This window comes from Ptychodera flava (assembly GCF_041260155.1).
Source record: "Ptychodera flava strain L36383 chromosome 23 unlocalized genomic scaffold, AS_Pfla_20210202 Scaffold_24__1_contigs__length_23054250_pilon, whole genome shotgun sequence".
In the NCBI taxonomy this organism is placed as follows: domain Eukaryota; kingdom Metazoa; phylum Hemichordata; class Enteropneusta; family Ptychoderidae; genus Ptychodera; species Ptychodera flava.
Genome location: NW_027248278.1, coordinates 7,014,533 through 7,034,647, shown reverse-complemented (window position 1 = coordinate 7,034,647; position 20,115 = coordinate 7,014,533). Strand labels below are relative to the sequence as shown.

General features: G+C 38.3%; 2 protein-coding genes and 1 long non-coding RNA gene across 6 annotated transcripts; 2 read left to right on the top strand and 1 right to left on the bottom strand.

The window, feature by feature from the left end:
* Positions 1-3: 3 nt before the first annotated feature.
* On the top strand, positions 4-3,186 carry LOC139124514 (uncharacterized). The gene is made up of 2 exons (XR_011549936.1): positions 4-633; positions 782-3,186. It is a non-coding gene; the product is annotated as an uncharacterized lncRNA (long non-coding RNA).
* A 1,297-nt stretch (positions 3,187-4,483) lies between these two features.
* On the top strand, positions 4,484-6,807 carry LOC139124512 (uncharacterized). The gene is made up of 3 exons (XM_070690654.1): positions 4,484-4,525; positions 4,838-5,017; positions 5,235-6,807. Exons 1-3 carry the CDS (start codon positions 4,484-4,486, stop codon positions 5,586-5,588), a joined length of 576 nt encoding a protein of 191 aa, XP_070546755.1. The 3' UTR covers positions 5,589-6,807.
* A 757-nt stretch (positions 6,808-7,564) lies between these two features.
* LOC139124507 (galactosylceramide sulfotransferase-like) lies at positions 7,565-19,881 on the bottom strand. Of its 4 annotated transcripts, none has more exons than XM_070690648.1 (3): positions 19,729-19,881; positions 10,805-10,954; positions 7,565-8,824 (listed from the first exon to the last, which is right to left on the bottom strand). In XM_070690648.1, the coding sequence occupies exons 2-3, from the start codon at positions 10,933-10,935 to the stop codon at positions 7,756-7,758; spliced, it is 1,200 nt and encodes a 399-aa protein (XP_070546749.1). In that variant the 5' UTR covers positions 10,936-10,954; positions 19,729-19,881; the 3' UTR covers positions 7,565-7,755. The 4 variants fall into 4 exon arrangements, 3 of the variants coding, with proteins under 3 accessions (XP_070546749.1, XP_070546748.1, XP_070546750.1); XM_070690647.1 differs by lacking the exon at positions 19,729-19,881 and adding an exon at positions 18,356-19,627; XR_011549934.1 differs by lacking the exons at positions 10,805-10,954; positions 19,729-19,881 and adding an exon at positions 18,356-19,722.
* Between the last annotated feature and the right edge of the window lie 234 nt (positions 19,882-20,115).

The window sequence follows — 20,115 nt, the reverse complement described above, 5'->3', positions numbered from 1 at the left end:
TTACAGAGATATTTTATCTCAGACAAAGGTTAATGAACCTAGCGGTCATCGACACCAGTAACATGGTTAATTAAAACAACAAGATCTCAATTATAAGTCGATATGCATACAAACCATATTTTAGGCAAACGCACAATACGCTAATTCCATTTTACGAGGGTGTTTACGGAAGTCTGGAATATATTTGAATTATATTAAGAATTATGAAGGTAGTCAATTACGTTTGCATATTAATGGAAACCTGTCAATTTGAGATCAAGACCTGCATTGATGTTTATGATTGGATGTATCATTTTATCTTTAATTCATGTCTATCGTATGATCAAAGCCACGCCTTAAAGATAACGTTTAAAATCCCATTCTAAAACAATACAAGTAAGATTAGATTGGAATAGAGAGAGAGTTGCTCGAGATTAGATTGGAATAGAGAGAGAGGAACACAGTGGACCCAAGACATTTAGACTATGGGAGAAGCGTATCTTGGGCGATGGCAACTGTCAAGCTTGTCTACAGAGAAATAAAGTCTATGTAGTACCAACGAACTCTAAACGTCTCGTGTAGTCAATACACTGAAGATCCCCAGGTACCTCTCGGCAGCCAAGGCGAGTACAACATATAAACTCCCTTTTAAAGGCGCCCTTCTCAATCCCTGGTTCTCGCATTAGCGAATGTGTCAACAGCCCATTAACAGTTTGTCATTCTTTTGTTTTCCATTGAATATTTTATCAAGGAAATAATATTTATATTAGATAAATCTGATAATTGAGTGGGGGCTTTAAAGAACGATTAGTAACATGGTGGTCGGAAGTTACTACAATGAAGAAAAATACTGATAGTAACATGGTGGAGAATCCGGGTACAGAGCAAACTACACGAAGACGGAGAACTGGTAACCAAAACCGATGACGACAAGAAGAGCTGAATACGACGAAATGATCTCTGGAATTCGACTGGCTGAGTAAAACTCGAATATGAATCAATGCGAAATAACTATGAAGAATCCGACTGCTGAAACATCAATTGACTGATCAATGCACATCGAACAACGAAGAACAATGGAGCGATCCGAGGTACAAGAATCACCAACCTCTGCAGTGAAGCAGCCTGTGAGTATCGTAATGAAGTGTGAAGCATCACGGACTCTGCGAACACTAGTTACAAATGAACTTTCGATGAACACAAAATATGATCTAACAATGAACATTCAATTTGGTTCTTATTACGATGTTTAAATGTTTTGTTTAATTATTTTACGGTGATAGGGTATTTTTGATGTCGACATCAATATTTTCATTTGGTGAAATATGGTATAGATTTATGACATGTAAGGTAAGAACTATTATTATAGGCATTTAGTTAATTGTATCGGAATAATTGGAATTCGATGAAGAATTGTCTTTCTTCTGGTTATATTTCTCAAAATCTTACATCCAATCAATAAAGAGTTGACTGTTCGCTTCAGACTCCTTTTAAACACGCAGCGAGCGAATAGGCAGTGATCACTGACAAAACAAAATGCGAAATTCATATTTTAATTCATCACGGTATGGATTTACATGACTGATTCTGAGTATGAATGAAATGAGGCCTCCAGTGTAAATGAGTGTGTATGATGTAATCCTACCAGTTGAATTATATAGATACATTTTTATACAAGCCGACTGTGTCATATGGTATTACGAACAGAAATTAACCTCCGTTTCATGTTAACTACTGCTATCATTTAGCAATGATATTACTTGTGAAATTATTCTAAGATTTGAATCGCACTTTAGCAATTGATTAATTGCCTGTGTAAACAATACTTGAAAATAGGAAAATGTCTTGTTCATTTTTGTATATGTAGACGACGAGTTTTCAAGAGATTTAAGAGTTTTACGAGAATTTTATATAGTCACGATGAGTAAAGGTGACTTTTGTGTATGAAGTTATGAGGAAACTTCATATCGTAGAGATGATTTTATGTAAGTTATTGTGACGATGCATTTGTTGGAGCATCGGTATAACGAAACAGAGATATTTTTGGATTTGAGCATTATTTATACAGAAAGTGAATGCATATTACGATGCTGTGATTCAAGTTGCCTGTTCTTTTTGCATCACTAAGCTCACGGAATTCTTTTGTGATGTTGTTCTACTCTTTATTTCTTAAGAAGTTCTACAAAAAGGAAGAGAAACGGATAAATGAGGAATTTATGATTATTATGCCCCCTGAAGGGAGCCACACGAGGTGAAAAGGACGGGAATATTTAAGCTGTCAATCTCTGAAACTAATATGAGAAATCGGCGATTATCCCACTCTACCTCATATAATGACGAATATGCGCAATTAGGTTGTAAGAAAATATTTAAGTTGAATATAAGGAATCAATGATATTGTAATAATTGGAAGACGATGTGATGATGACAAAGTAAGGGAAATGAAACAAATGTGTACGTTTTCTTCAGAGTCGCGAGGATGGCCATGTATATGCCATTTAAAACTCGATGTAAACAAGGAATTACCTTTGATATGTAATTTTTCGTTTCTTAAGACTTTACAAATTATTGTAAATGTACGACTGTTTGCTTTCTTTACACTTTAAAAATTTAAATAGTTTATGGATAACAATGCGGGACGCATTGCTTGAAAGACGGAGAGTGTTACAGAGATATTTTATCTCAGACAAAGGTTAATGAACCTAGCGGTCATCGACACCAGTAACATGGTTAATTAAAACAACAAGATCTCAATTATAAGTCGATATGCATACAAACCATATTTGAGACAAAGGCACAATAACGTTAATTACGTTTTACGAGGATGTTTACGGAAGTCTGGAATATATTTGAATTATATTAAGAATTATGAAGGTAGTCAATTACGTTTGCATATTAATGGAAACCTGTCAATTTAAGATCAAGACCTGCATTGATGTTTATGATTGGATGTATCATTTTATCTTTAATTCATGTCTATCGTATGATCAAAGCCACGCCTTAAAGATAACGTTTAAAATCCCATTCTAAAACAATACAAGTAAGATTAGATTGGAATAGAGAGAGAGTTGCTCGAGATTAGATTGGAATAGAGAGAGAGGAACACAGTGGACCCAAGACATTTAGACTATGGGAGAAGCGTATCTTGGGCGATGGCAACTGTCAAGCTTGTCTACAGAGAAATAAAGTCTATGTAGTACCAACGAACTCTAAACGTCTCGTGTAGTCAATACACTGAAGATCCCCAGGTACCTCTCGGCAGCCAAGGCGAGTACAACACATAAACTCCCTTTTAAAGAACGATTAGTAACATGGTGGACGGAACGTTACTACTATGAAGAAAAAAACTGATAGTAACAACTGCATTACGCTATACTGGCAGATTTAACATCAAATTCAAAGTACAGTCAAGAATTTCACGAATGGATCATCCAGATTCAAAATATGTGTTCACACAGTACAGATATTTAAAGGAAATGTTGGTGAAATTCCGCAGCAGTGCCACATTTTGTTGCTTGGATGACAAATCAATCATCTCACATGGTGAACCTAACCTACCCATTGCAACTGGTGTCTGTGGTCATAACCGTGTACTTGCACCAATGTTTGGTCCAAGACTTGCTGCTGCAGATCATGATTTTCATGTTGGTGGACTTGTACCATCAGTAGCACTGGTGACAAATATTCCAGAGAATGCTAGTGATAGCTTTTTCACAGGGAATATTCATGTAACAACAAAGGATAAAGTGTTTCAACCATCTACACCTCTCAGGCATGCAACTGAACTTTGCAAGATATTACGCGGTGCCAAATCAGCAGATGGTACAAAACTGAGTGATGAAATCCTAGCCATATTTACAGATGGCGGTCCTGATCACCGTGTAACCTATGAGAGTGTCAAATTGGCTCTTACTGCCCTGTTTATGTGCATTGATGTTGACATGCTGATAGCTCTACGGACAACACCTCACCATAGCTGGGTTAATCCTGCAGAGAGATGTATTTCAATACTGAATTTGGCTATTCAGCATGTTGCACTAGCTCGGCGCAGCATGAATGAACATGCAGTTTGAAACTATGGTAAGAAATAAATCCTGTCTTACTGCAGTAAGAAGTCTTGCTGAAAGATGTCCAGCCTTCAAAGAAGCATTCAGCGAGTCAGTTGAGCCAGTAATAGCCACAGTAGCTCAGCGTTTCAGTCGGATGAAACTCAAAGACCAGCCTCTGTGTGTACATGATGCTGCAACTGATGATAAAATGGATGCTATGTTAGATCCAGTCTACCTGTATTTGGATAACTCACTGTCAAGAAAGTCTACTAGTAATGAAATAAAAAAGTCTACTGGTTTCCAAGACTTTATTGCTACTCATGGAAAAAGTACACACTATGCTTTCCAGCTGAAGAAATGTTCCAGTACTCAGTGCCGGTATTGTACAGCAAACCTGGTACGCATGGATGCAGAAGCATTTGCCACATTACACTTCATGCCAGATCCATGATCCAATGCCAGATGACACTGGGGACCACTACAAGCCTTTTTTTGAGGTGTGTGACATCTGTTGTTTATTGTATTTTAGGATTGTCTGTATATGTACACCTGGTTCCAGGAATTTGTCCCCCTACAACTGAGATGGTGTATATATACATGTTTAGTCTACCTGTGACAATTTTTATGACTCTTTTTATTTGAGCTGATTTACTGATACTGTATGGGTAAAAATACATTTTCTGAATGAATGCACATTTTGTAAGAAAACATGTTCCTTTTATGAATGCCAGAATTGATTAACTTGTCAAGATATATAAAATATCAAGTCTCTTTTTTTTCTTAAATATCACATTTAAATAATATTACAGGTTTATGGGGCACATACAACAGATGAACACAGGCCAAGCCTGAATGAAACTTTGCAGTCAGCAACTGACAAGAGCAACCACAAACTTCTGATTGCTGTTAAAGTCCGAGCTGTCATCAGATGCAGTGAGTGTCTCAGGAACAGATGTGTGTATGCACCATCAAAGCTGTCAACATCTCAGGTATTGCATAAATTTGAGGGGCACTTTATTCAGAAAACAGAGCATTTAAAGGGATACAATAGTCTTTCTGTATTATTTTATAGGTGTTATTTCTGTATGTGCAAGTAGATCCATATAAAAACATAGATTTATGCAAATGCGTGCAAATAATTTTGGTAAATTTTGTATTTGTTGTCTTCTGATCCCAGATCCAGTTTCCTGTTTTGCATTTTCACAGATGGCGGCATTTATCAGAGTTCAGGAGGACAACAGCTATATTTGTGGCCAGCCCCTGTTCCCATGCAACCATGAATTCCACAGTGATGTTGTTGTACGCCAAGCTGTAGCCTGTACCAGTCCAATGGAAACAACTTACTACAGTGCAACAACAGTATCATTTGAAGCTTGCTGTTTCTATTGTGGAGTACAAGACAGCCTTCTGAATGATGACTATATAACTTCACTCCGATCACAGTACAGTGTTGTTAGACCATTGTGTAAAATGTGTAGAGACAGTGGTAAAGAGGCCAAAACATGGGGCCAAAGTAAAATGAAAAAACTCAGATGCAAGGTCCCACCAGGACAATATTAAAGGACAATACTGAATTGTTGGATTTTAGTGATTTGCTGTACATTTCAGTTTTATTCTGAGAGAATGTTGAAATACACAGAATATGTTGTGCAAACACTAACTGTGAATGTAATGGCCTATGTTATTGTTGGGAAATATAGTATTGAATTCAGTTACCAGTATCAGTGTTTCTTGTCTGAGATATTTCTGGTAAAAAGGGAAACAATTATCTTGCCTTGTCTGCATCTGTGCAAAAATGCCAGAGAACCGCGTTTACCTTCGGCCTAAAAAAAAAAAAAAAAAAAAAAAAAAAAATTTCGCTCGCCGCTCCTGGAACTTGGTCCAAAAAATCCGATGAACAAGATTTTTTTTCCTCTGGCCTAAAGGTGATGTTATGTGTCTACCTGTGTTTTTTTTTAATTTATGATTACTCACTCCGTGTTTCCCGTAGTTTTTGATTATATATATATATATATATATATATATATATATATATATATATATATATATATATATATATATAATATATTATATATATATATATATATATATATATATGCATGAACAAAGCGACCGGGTTTGAAATGCAAGATTAGCGTGTAGGCTACCATTTATTTTCAGCGCCCTCGGCGGTCAGGTAAGAAAAGGCAAATTACCTTTATCTCGACAATGACGCCTTAGTTAATGGGAAAAATAGGGAGGACGTGGTCGTAGGTGATAATGTTGCGGTGCATAGACTATTATTATTGATTGCAGGCAAATTTTCACTTTGAACTTATTTGCAGAGCAGGCACCTCGTAGTTTCAAGTGAATATTGAGATACCATGGAGTAGGTTGACATCTATGAGCAGGCTGGGCGTTCTTTACCCTCTGACCTGTCACGTTTTGAATGCCAAGGGGGCTCAGGAATGGTCAATGATCATTGCATATTCACTCGGCTGCGTCATAAGGAGACGGGCAAGAAATGTTGAGCTTCATTGATAACTCTGAAGTCAATGAGTTGTCGTTAACATAAAACGTCAGATGATAAATATTTCGTTTTTTATTTGATGAGTTTTTGTTGCATGTATTCAAAAGAAAACTCAGATTTTTACATTTCCAACAGATTTTTTATTTCCTGACCTGTAGATTTGTATGTCGGATAAATCAAATTCATTCATCTTTATTGTAATCACTTTTTCTGTATTCAATTATTTTTGGCTGTGAGACCCAATGGCGAAATAAACGGTTAGTGAAGTTGCTTGGGGTGTCATTTTCTTCTAGTATTCACCAGTGGGGAGTGGCTTATGGGTTCAAAGAATACGATTGGAACTAATTTGGGATAATTGGATGGTGAAGTAATGCCGATTTAATCCACAAATGTAATCTCATCTGCTTTTCTTTTTACATTACACTCTTGTTTTTATGAGTAATTTGTATTATTGCAACATTAATCTAGCAACTAACACTTTTGAGAAATTTAAAAAATATGAAAATCCAATTATCCCAATTAGTTCCAATCGTGTTAAAGAAATTTATCATTTTAATGACAGAAAAGGCGGGAGAAGTAAGCGATTTTCTTGTGAAACAAATTTATTTGTAACGATACCTCAAATAAAAATGAAGTGCTAAATACAATGTGAAGAATACAATATTTAGCCTTGAACGGAACAGCAACTATGTTAAGCTGAGATTCCGAATCATCCCCGTTTCTAAATTATCATCTATTACCGGCGGATTTGTATCGTGCTCTGTGCACAATAGCTCTTGGAGATCGAATGACAGAATGAGAGTACGGGCAAGGGGACATACGTGTGTCTAAAGGAGACCAGTTGCCATCCCGACGTGGTGCGAGGGGCCAACCTGAAGACATATTGCAAATATCAATCTCTGCATTCAAAGGGTGACATTAATATCGTCCAACAAAAGTGTAAGCAGAAGTGACAAACAAGAACATGAGATTATAGGTGCTGTAGTGTGTTCAATCAGCAGCAGGTACGCAAAGAAGACTAGAATGATATATCTCTTGGGGAGAATTTATTGTAGGTAAAATCAAACGGAAGAGACGCTGATTTAGTAGTGAAGCATTGAATTTGCTCTGAATTGACTCATTCACAACGCACATTCTGCATAACAAGCAGGACAGAATCTAGCTATCACTCTTTGCATGGACAACTTATTGTCTGGTATTCCTAGGCTATATCGACTTCTAGCGGTGCTTTGTCCATTTGTTTGCCATGCTCATATTGTGAAGTTCTTCAGCTTCTCGCTTTAGTATGACGTGAAAATCGGCAGTACCAATGAAAGCTGATTTGCATTGAGAGCTTGCATTAGTCTTCATTACAAGTTCGTCTATGCGGTTATCAATTAGTTTTGTTTTATTTCTGTTCACACATTCGTCCTCGAACTGTTTCAGGCGGGTTCGATACTCACGTAAATCCCTGTAGAAATCTGCCCCGTAACTGTTTATTTTCTTCCAAAACGTACGATTGAAATGCTTGTACAACTTAACGTCAGCCTTGTTCCACTTCAAAATCCTCTCAGCGACCGATTTTGATATCACGTAACGGCTGTTGTTACTTCTTATTCCTATGCTGATGTACAATATATCATCTAATTTCCAGCATAAAACGTTTTTCAACAACACAAGCGATTCCTCGAAGTAGTCTGATATTAATACTAAATCAAGTTCCTTGTCCAATTTGTTAATCATTTCATCAATCGCCGAATCATTGTCATCAAAGCGATGATCAAATCCCAAATTAAAGAACATGCCGTTTCTTAGACGACCTCTCGGTACTACTCCCATTCTGTTGGAATATTTGTCAGGCTCCTTCATGAATTTTTCGAGAGCGTTTTCACTTGCTTGTAGTCCAACTTTGCTTGCATAGTCATAGTAGCCAAACGCTGACTCAAATCTCTGTACAGGACTTCGTAATATGGTGATATAGGTGGCATTAGGAACAACTTTATCAAGTTCCGGTCTGTTGTATATCAAATGGCTTGCTATAATGTTAAAATGATCGCTCTGATTACTTGGTGGTCTTTCATATTGTAGAAGTTCATGGGTGAAAAGCTTCTTCTCATGAAATATGTGTCCCTCCTTTGGCAAGGCAAACGCCAAACTACGGTTGTATCCGAAACGCTGGATGACAGAATTGGTTGTAGAACTGGCTGTCTTGTGAGTCTTGATATATACTATTTGAGTGATTTCTGTGCACGGAATTCCTCCCTTTCCATAGCGTCTGAAAGTGTTTATTAAAACGTCCGAGGCAAACCTGATAATAATATCAGAAAAATGTGTTAGATAAAACAGATTTCCATTCTTTTCCAAGGTTTGTAGATTTATGAATGTGAAAAAGATTGATAATGGCAATTTACCGACAATCATAGTAATAATGTTGGAAACATTACTAGTGCTCCCACGAGGTAAGCTAATTTAGCAATAACGGGCGACGTACCGACCATTTATGGGCGCGGGCTCGAGGAAAGCCAAATTAACGGGCGAGGCTGTTAACCTTTGGCTTTCCTCGAGCCCGGGCCCATTAATAAACGTTAATGGTCTGGGCGGAGTCTGTTATTTCCATTTTATTATCAACGAAACCAGGAAAACCGACAAAATTTGCGAAAATTCCGCAAGTGAATGACAACTGGGTCCCAGAACTGAGCAATACGCGATGCACTGTCACGCGCGCTGCACAATTTGGCAAATCCGGAGATGTTTACAGAAAAGTACCTCAACTTGGCCCACAAGTGCTGCATTTTATTTCGTGATTGATTATGATTTACGTTTCAGCTGTTAAGTTACGATACTTTGAGTTGTTAATCTTATTATTCATATTCATGGGCATGTAAACAAACCATTACTTTATATTTGTGGTCAGTCACGTGGTTGAGCTCGACAAATCAAAGTGCGACTGGCAGGGCATGGCAATATAATGATAATTCCATGGCTGTTTATACGCATGTTTTCGACGCAAAAATAATGTTATCCCCTGAATAGCAACTTTTTGCCGTTTCTCTATGACTGACAATTTCAACAATAGGAAGTCCATATATCTTTCTTTCATTGAACTGACTAATGTGCATCGTCTTTTCTCTGCTTGTTCATCGTCAGTCGTTTACTTAACTTGACCTAATAAACCCCTACAAGTCCACTACGGTTAATGGGCATAGTTCAGCATGACAAATGTTTTTAGGTATCGGATGTGTTACTAACGATGGATAATTAGTTGAAATGTGTAACTTTAGATGAGTAGACCTTAGAATTCTAATAAGCTAGTCTCTCTGACGTCGCAACCACGGCAATGCTAAGTCAAACGCCATACCTGGTTGAATGCCTATGACCAAGTGAGTGTTTTGTAAAGTCTATTAAAGTACCCCCTATCATGCTCCCACTGTCACAAAGCATTGCAGGTAATTGGACACCTCAATTAACAACACACTGATGTTGGATACTTGTTGTTTGGCGGAGTAGCAATTTACTTGCACTTACTCCTCGATATTGATGTCTGTCTCTAAGCTATCTAAACGTACTTCCACCGCGTGGATGGATCGAGCGTGCTCGCATGATAATGCTTAGGCTAATTTGGGCGAACTTGGCACATCATATTAAATATGACTAACTTGACTCGGTTCATGAACCATTATTTAAAAGAAAAGAAAGTATCCGAGTTGGTTTTTATCGCCGTCTTCTTTGCTTGGTGAATAAATACTTAGTTTTTACCATTTACATTGCACCATGATAGTGGCTGACAGTTTCTCTAAAGTGACCTATACTAAACGTTGGTATTGAAAGAAAGTTGTACACTATTTTGGATTCATCAGTTGCTCTTATGTGACAAGTGCCTGCCAATGTAAAGTACTACAGTTTTATCAATAACGTAGTCTGCAAATATATACACATTAATATGTGTTTCTTTTAAAGGTGTACAGTCACCTGTAATCTAAATATGCCAATATATGGTCAAAGGGGCGTTCCTTGGTATTCAAAATGCCCATGTTAGGGCGCTGTTTTTAAAAAGCGGCCACCCGCTTAAAATCTGTGATTGGTTAGATTTTCTCTTTGCATGGTAACTGTGGCAAAATTGGAACAGGTGACAGTGTACCTTTAAAGGACCTTTTCTTGTATTGGTTTGCATTTATTTTATGATTTTGCTTCCCAAACTGAAATGAATTCCCGTAAATATATGAAACAAGTATGAAGAGATGTAATTCATCCAGAATGTCAATATTATTCTGAGTGAACCTCTACTTACCGACCGAAATATGTGTTCAACTTTGTAGTCGAAGAAATGAATTGTTCATTCAATACAGCAATGTAATAAGCCGTCACAAAAAATGACATTGCTATGATGAACAGAAATGCCCTCTTGCTCGTTAATACCATGCTGATTTACGTTTTCGTTCTGGGAGAAATGAAGAAGATAGAAGAGCAGTTAAATAGGCGAGCAAAAAATTAAGAGGGTAAAATAAATTGGATATTTTATTTACTTTCACTGGGATAGGGGACATTTGCAATAAAGGGAAAGCAACTCCACGAATCGTTCATATCTTGATGTTTTGCGTTTAATGTATTTTGTATGTGTATTTTATGTTTCGCTGTTGTGTGTATAGAGCTAACCATATAAATACATGTACTTCCACTCGGAAGCAAAACCGGTTAAAGATTGTCGATTGTGATAACTTGGTCACATTTATATTTGAGATCGTTATTAATATCAACGCCCTCGTCAACTCAACCAAAACTCTGAAAACTCGACCTAATAGACTAGTCCACGTATTTCAATCATTTGTGACTCATACATATACCCATGGATTCGACTTCGGACGAGTCGAAATAGATTTTGGACCAGATGTGTTTTAGGCCGAAGTGGTTTGTGATAAGATGGGTTTTAGACGAGTTGACGATGGACCGTTTCAACATATAGGTAGACAATAGGCCTATAAAACATAAATATATCAGAAATTATATTACAGCTTTGTCAATACCAGTGAATTTTGTGACGTCATATCCCCACGTAATTACTGATAATGTATTCCATTATTCAGCATTGCGGCCCCACAGCGAGCATAACAATACAAGTTTTCTTGGAAAACGAAAAAAACTAAGACTTATGGGATAAACCATGTAATACACAAAACGATAAATCTTGATAATGTGCACAATATTGATAATAATATCTTACTGTACGATTTATCAATTTTTTTGAGCGAGTCCTCCCGCATGCACTCGTCGTCTGCTGTCTGGCTCGCGCTCGGCATGCAGTCCGCGCCGGTCGTTCGATACGCTGCAGTGAGTACTAATACGTTTGTTTACAACATGATTCGCTTCGTTGCCGTGTAGGCGAAACATAACTCACTACGCTTGCAAACTCCTAGACGATACTGGGTTTGTCACAGGCATATTATGTATATCAGTGGCCATGTAAACGATGCAAGCGTGCAAGGCTACTCGAACCAGTCACAAACGGGCCAACAATCAATGAACAATGAACAATGGCAGCTGTCATGAACTTTGACCGGAAGTGTCTACGGAAACTACTACTACTAGCCATTCGAAGTCTTGGTCCAAGGTCAGCTACTGCCAACAATCATGACGACTATGGACTCCGTTGATCTAATATCTCGGCCATCTACTTCTGATGCAGTGACTGTAATTGGAAACAACTTTCATTCATCGTTTTTTCTCCTTGTCTGTGGTTTCACCTTGCCTTGTTTACGACATCGCTACGGAACCCTCCAGTATGTTTGTCAACTGTACCTTTCAAGCACCCGTTTACGTCGAGTTTTCTCGTTCGCCGAAATCAAATAGCTCTTCTCAAGAAGCCATCGAAAATTAAATTTATAGACATAATTTTTAATAAAATTTAAACATTTGAATAACATTGTTGAACTCTGTTGATATCGTTTGCAATTGAATGCTGTACTACTAGCGATATAAAATGATTGTATTGATCAGCTGATACCATGCAGCTCGCTGATCATGCTGAATGAACATTCCGTTTTCCTTATGTCTGGCACTTCACCGTGTCGGCTTTTTGAATGGCATGATATTGAAAGGTGATGTTTCAAGTTTGATATAGACTGTAGGGATGCAATTACTTTTCATTTCCTTCCATAATACATCGTTTTTTAATTCCAAATTGAAGTGTGAAAGTGCTGCTCATTTTTTGTGTGTTGAACTTGCGTGTTCAGTGCAGTGCAGTGTGGAGTGCGTATAAACGTACACAGTATACGGAGTCAGGGCCGAATGCCAGACGACGCTCACTGGCTTCAATCACAGTTTAAATTTCCTTTTTATTTGTGTTCTACATCTACAAATTCACTGGCATTGCCAAAACTATAAAATAATAGCAATAATGCACACCCTCCCGGCCCATAATGGACGAACAAAGCAAACTTTGCACTCCATAATGTACTCGGCTTCGCCCCGTACATTAGAGAGGTTAAGATTTAATACGGGAACGGAACGGGAACGGATACGTCATCACTTTCTGCGCGCTCTCATCATGTTCTGTTGATGTCACACGTTCTCTTGTCGTTTGGCAGTCGTTTTCTACGTGAAACTGCCACTTTTCTCGCACACCTTTTCCGAAAGCGATTTTCACGCTCGCTTCGCCATAGACTTGATATTCAAAACTGCCATTCCTTTCGTTTTGTACTGTTGCTCTTGGTTTTATCGACCGCCGTCTGATTTTGAGATATTTTAGGTAACAAAAAGGAGCAAGTAACTCCTGCAGTGCACTCGCAGACGACGGCACACGCGCGGCAGACGTCGCATGCACACTGCGCTGCCGATAACATTCAGTCCAGGCTGAAATTACAGTCTGTGTCATTTGTTTTACCTCCTTGGCTTTACACGGTCTTTCAAACGAAAAAGTAAAATTTCAGTATTTTCAAGTTTTTATCTCTGTGTTCTATTTAACCTGATATCAATGCCAAACCCAATGCGACTGCATGAGTCGGGTGCGGGAGTGGGCACGAACAAGTCTTAATCTAGACTTGCTCCAAATCTATGGGCATATAAAAATCAAAAGAGAGCGAATTGAATGAATAAACTTCAGTAGATTGTCGCATTAGTGATTGGCTGTTACGTAGATCGTTAGGTGAACACGGATATGTGAATCTTGCTCGGCTAGCCAGTTACTGCTGCCTTTGAAAGCAAAGCGACTGGGCCGGTCAAGTCTTAAACCGAATCTGTGCAGAAAGTTACGCGTATGGAACGCGTGGCCGCTCTACGTAACGTTCTCGCTACGGATGCAATCTTAACCTCTCTATTATGTCGTGCAAAGTTTGCTTTCGTCCATCATGGGCCGGGAGGGGGCACATTATTGCTTAAATATAGTACAAGTGTAACGCTGACGCGTAAGTTTTGATTGTATTTTGAAGCTGCAGAAAGTCACCCTCATTTGTTGTAAATGAAGACCTTTCAGATGGCGACATGAAAGTATTTAATAATCGAGTAAAATTGATCCTGACATTAAGGTATAATTTTGAAGGGGTGTTTCGGGGATTAGGGTCGAATTGACCAGTGGGGCGCGGCGTTGAGTTTGATCGGGTGGACTGCGGTCGAGTTGGTTAATACATGAATACCTATTATCTCCATGGTTAATAGAATGTGTAGTTTAGACTTTTTTTTTTTTTTTCTTTAAAATAAAAGTTTTATTCATCATCAATACATCATCAACATAAATAACCTTTCAAAAATCTCAATTTTCTCCATATTACATATCATTATATCACTTATTTAAATATTCAGTTGTCATCTACTACTTGTATTATCTCTCAAGAAAAAATTCACAAGTTCTTTAAGATCCTTATTTTGCCTTATCATACTGATATAAGTTAACTCTTCTCTCAGAAATCTCCATATGTTACCTTGATTGACAATTCTTTCTTTATACACACAAAAGGTTGAAACCATTATAACAAGATTGAATATTGCTAACGGTTCACAATCTAAAAAATATCCATATATTACATGCTTCCACATCAGCTTTATTTGTGTTCTATACCTCCTATTCAATATTACCATCAATTTGATCCAAAAATTATTTACAGCCTTACAATCAAAGAGAAAGTGCTGGCAGTCTTCAACGACATGACATAATTCACACTGTGGGTGTTGTACTTTTTTCCATTTCCATAAATTTAACTTGTGTGGTATTTTGTCATGTAACAGATAATAATTAAATTGGGATATTTTTTTTACAACCATGTTTTTCACTTTTATTGTCCAAATAAGCTTCCAGTTATATGTAGTTCCTAATCTGTTGGTCCAGATCATAGGTGCATATGAAGTGACAGCACTTTTTTCCAATAGATTCCAGTATAAATCTTTGCATGTGAATTGGTATACATCTCTATATTTTCCTTGATAATTTTTTCTCAGTGTTGTTTTGTTTTTTCTTCGAACAAATAATGCATTCTTAGCCATCAACATGATATTATTTCCATGGTTAATAGAATATGTAGTTTAGACTTATCTAAAAAGAACTCAGTCGAGCTCACGTAATACGGATCGTGATGTGTACAGAGCTTGACGCTCGCCAGGGAATGTGTTTACCATTCGGCGGCGCCGCAGTGCGTAAGGCGACTTTCAACCTAGCACTGAGGCTAGAAAGATCAATGATAATATACTTTCTTGACGGCCAGTTATCAGATTTCCAATCATGGAACAGATAATCCGCAACTATTGCCAAGTTCGAACCACAGTCCCTCGTGTGGAGGGACTGTGTTCGAACATACCTCACATTCTGCCGATGTGTGTCCCACATATCAAGAGGGACTGGCTCGAAAATAAACAATGCAAGCAATGTATGTAAAATGACAGTTGGCATGCACCCTTTTACAAAACTTTGAGAACTTCCATACATCACAAACTGTGTTTCTGTTCCATGGTGCCCCATAGACCGCAAGTTGACTCTGAACCATTGGGAGGGAAATATTCAAGTGAGGTCAAATATCATGAAATTTCCTCTACTTACGGCTTCGGTATTGCTTTTTAGCTACACCACGAAGGTATGCTTCACACCTCAATGGCTACATTTAGCCCTTGGAAGGAAAGTGAATAACTATCGACCAGTTTTTACAGGAAGAAATAGTTTCAAGTCGAACATCAACTTATTATACAATGAATGTACATGAATCAATCACTGCCTTGGATGACACAGATCTATCTGCACACTGGTATTGCCGTTGCTATTTGAAATTTGATATATATTCAGGCACAGATAATCGACAAAAAAGTGATAGTTTAATAGCAGCTTTCACAAAGGAGCGTTTGGTGACATTTAAATAAATCGAAGACTGTGTGGTTGACATTAAAGATTCGATGACATCAAACAAATTACAACTCAACGATGGCAAAACAGAAATCCTCCTTATTCGTTCACGATATTATTACTCACCAACCCCTATTGACAGCACTCAAGTTGGATCAAGTTTCATTCAACTGGCAGATGCAGCACGCAATATTGGATTCCTGTTTGACAGTAGCCACGATTTCAAGAAACACATAATTCAGACCTGTCAGAGCATCTATCTACTTATCCGCCGTATTGGATTCATCAGGAAACATCTCTCTCAACAGACTTGTCTGACTCTCATGTATTCAACTCTTTCTGCCAAGCTAAACTACAGCAACTCCCTACTGTACGGTTTACCGGACTCATACATCAGATTACTACAAAGAGCACAAAACTCGGCTGTCCGTCTCATCACAAAAACAAGGAAAGGGATCACATTAGACCAATCCTGAAGGAACTTCACTGGCTCCCCGTGTCTTACAGCATTCAGTTCAAATCCTACTTCTCACATATAAATCAATACATGGACTCGCTCCTTCATACTTTGCTGAACTCATTGAAGTCAACACCCCAAGCAGATCTCTCCGATCAAGTCTACAAACCACACTTAAGTTCCACGAACTCGGTTAAAATCATACGGTAACAGATCCTTCTCCTATTCCTCATCAATTCTATGGAACAAACTGCCAGCTCCTATTCGATGAGCCCCGGACATTCGCCCTTCAGATCTCTGCTTAAGACTCATTTCTTCAAGAGAGCTTACCTGTGACCTAGTGTAAAGCGCCAGTGAACATTGCTGATGGATACTAGGCGCTATATAAATTATTTATCCTATCCTAACTAAAGATTGCCACAGTCATAACTCCCGTGCCAGAACAATCGTACTTAATCTTTTTCTCATTTCTTTCAACAACTCCGTTAAAGAGAGCAGTCCATTCTTCGTCCAACTATTTTCATGTTACAACTTGGTACTTTATCCAAAATTAGCTACATCTATCGAATGACAGGTTGTGTTTGGTTTTTCAGCAGTTTTACAACCAGTTATCACTTATGCTTTCTTCGTTTCTCTCTCCAGGCTTCACCAAGATAAATGTATACACGCCTAGCGAATTTTCGATTCTGCAATGCTCGCCAAGCTATGTAGCCAAACGGTTCACTCGTTTTTTTTTCTGAGGCTAAGAAATTCACGATAAAAGTCGGCATATTACATGGTAATATGAAGCCATGGATATAAATTCCAAATACAGGAGCGAATACTGATATATTTGCACCATAGAAATTCATGGCAAATGCACGACTGATACAGAATGTATTTATATAATGTGTTAGCCTTTATTTCCATGTATTTATGAGGTATTTGTGGGCGTGCATAGACAGGTAAATACAGGCAGAAAAGCAAGGCCTGTATTTGTGTTTCCTGTATTACTCTATATTTTCTAAACACAGGTTAAAATACATATCTGTATTGAGCTACATAAAAAGGAGTTCAAAGGGTGAAAAAAATTCATCAGCATTGGTAGGAATGGTGACAATTCCTGAATAAATTAGGGTCTTTGTTATACTTAATTGTAAACATTTATCAGGTTTAAACATGCCTGACGGAACAATGGGACAGAGTTTTACACAAAGACATTTACCTATCTGCCATTGTTTTATTCACAATCCCTCCCATGTTTTAACGATGATGATGCCTTCTTAATCACAGTCTACGTTTGCAACACAGAACATTCCTCCAGTCTGGACACGTGTCAGGTCAATTTTGATATTGCTCGTACCATAGCTGCGTATGCCAAGGCATTTTACATTACTGAAGTTGAGCAAACTTTTACTGCAGTCGCGTTCATCGTCCGACATTGCCCCTCTTAAGTTCTGCCCTTTCTGTATCTTTGTACCTGCCATACAATGGCATTGCATTGCTTTGTATCACTTATTTCGTGGACAAATGTTTCACTCAATAGCGCTAAGCTGGCCTGATGATACAAGGACTCAATTGCGCAAGCGCAGTGCTAAGTTATTGCTCGGGATCATAAATATCATCAGAGTGATGTTCAAACATAGACCTATGTAATAAACAGGATATGATGCTGCAAGGTACTGAAAGATAAAAATTCTTTTATTTTTCAATTTATTGACAAACTCATTCGAAGCGCTGAAACGATACGTTGTTTGCACCGGTACCATATTCCGAGTAAAGAAGCAGCTACATATGGACAGACTCTACTAACCGCATGCACAGACATAGGATACATTCTGTGGCAAAAACGGAGGGGGCGATCATCCATTTCTTCACCACTTACACCGGTGCGTGAAGGTAACAAGTTAAACTGAGCAATGGCTAATCCATAGGTCTAAACATGTTGGTTTATTGTCTAATGATCACTCACTGTTACGTCACACTCAGGGCGATGGCACTCCTATTATTTGTCTCAATTTTTCAGCAGTTTGAAATGGCTAAATATTTTCAACATTGATAGCGTAACACTTAAACGATATGATTACCTTGTAAAGTATCCGTCACCTTTCACATAGATTTAAAAGTGATGTCGACTTTCTCAGACAAGACTTGCCTCGGAGTTCTCAGTGAGTGAACTTGCCTACGGTGTGAAAACTTCCCCGGGCGATCACGGCTTGTTGATATCCAACTGGTATCCTTGTATCCTGGTATCCTAAAGTTTTTAACAACGACCTCAGTTTTTCCCTGAAAAAGCTCCCTGAAAAAGCTCTCCCAGCAAGCCACCGATGAAGTCGTCGTATGAATGCCAGATACGCTGTGTTATGTTGCTTTCAGATGCATATAAAACCTCGGAGTGCACTGGGTTATAGTGTGATTGCATAACAAGTTTATTGTTGGCCATTGTGTGGTCACTTTCAATCACTGTTGAACCCTTCCAAAAGACTTTGTCCCCATGCACAGACCGGTTGTAGTTCAGTGCTGCATTAGAAAATTCAAATGTGCCGATATCGGATATCCCTGCATGAACCCAGGTAATATTGAAAAAAAATCCGTTTTCGCTCTCAATACTTTTGAAATGTCGTCTGTTGTCCAGCATTAATAAACGTCTTCAACAACACAAGAGATTCGTCTTAGTAGTCGGATATCAATACTAAATCAAGTTCTTAGTTCAGCTAGTCGAGGATTTCATGAATCACTGAATCATTTTCATAGGAATTATCATCAAATATAAGGTTGGAAGCCGTTCCTTTCTTTGACAGTCAGGTGAAATTCCTTTCGCATTCACATATTCTTTTCAGGGTCTTTCTTGAAATATTCGTGATGGTTTGGACTTTCTGATAGGTTAAATTTTCCAGCACACTCATAAAGTCCAAATGCCTATTCGTATCTGTGCACTGTACTGTACTTCGTAACATGGTGATATACCTTGCATTAGGTACAACTTTATCAAGTTCACGTCTGCTATATCTGAAAAGGCTCGCTACGATGTTAAAATTGACTGCGAGAAGATGCGATTCACATTGGAAAAGACGGCCTTAGTTGAATTAGAGCCTTTCTTTGTTATGGGGAATGCGAAACAATGAGCACAGTCAAATCGTTGAATCATAAAATTCGTTGAAGAGCTTGCTGTCTCAGTCTGATGGGTCTTTCATTACACAAACCGTCTTCTCTCTTTGGCACCCATGAATAGTTTTCCAATCCAAACATGACACAACTGTATGTTATGAACACTTTGAGAACTTACCAAATATAGTTAAACCCCAGCTGAAAGTGGGTGTGGACAAGTTGGTACTTCGCTACATATAGCACTCACCTATCTGCTCTTTCTATATGTCGCCAATTGTACCAAAATCTCGTGCATACCCACTTGCGGCGCGGGTTAGTGCTATAATAATATATTAACGTGTGTGTCACTTACTTCCTATTGGGGTATTCTCGAGCTCGTCTCTGTAAGCCCCTAATGCAGGAAACCATTGAGCTAGAAACAGAAGGAGTCACATCACCTTTGTGACCCTCCGTTCCATGATACAAACCGCGGAGAGACCGTGTATAACATAATTAACCTTAATTGCCGACGTTCGGCTACATTCGGAATTTTCCGACACGTCCTCGGTAACATCTGGCCTCCATGGTATGTCCATGATTCTTCGAAGGCGAACAGAACATTGCCTGCAAACTAACGGTTTTTGACGTCAGAACAGCAATTTTTGGCAGTCTGTGAGCGGTTGGGTGACTCGAGTAGGTATAGGTCGAGTTGATCGGCCGAAAAGTAGTTTGTTTCATGCGCGGTCTGGACAAATTCAGC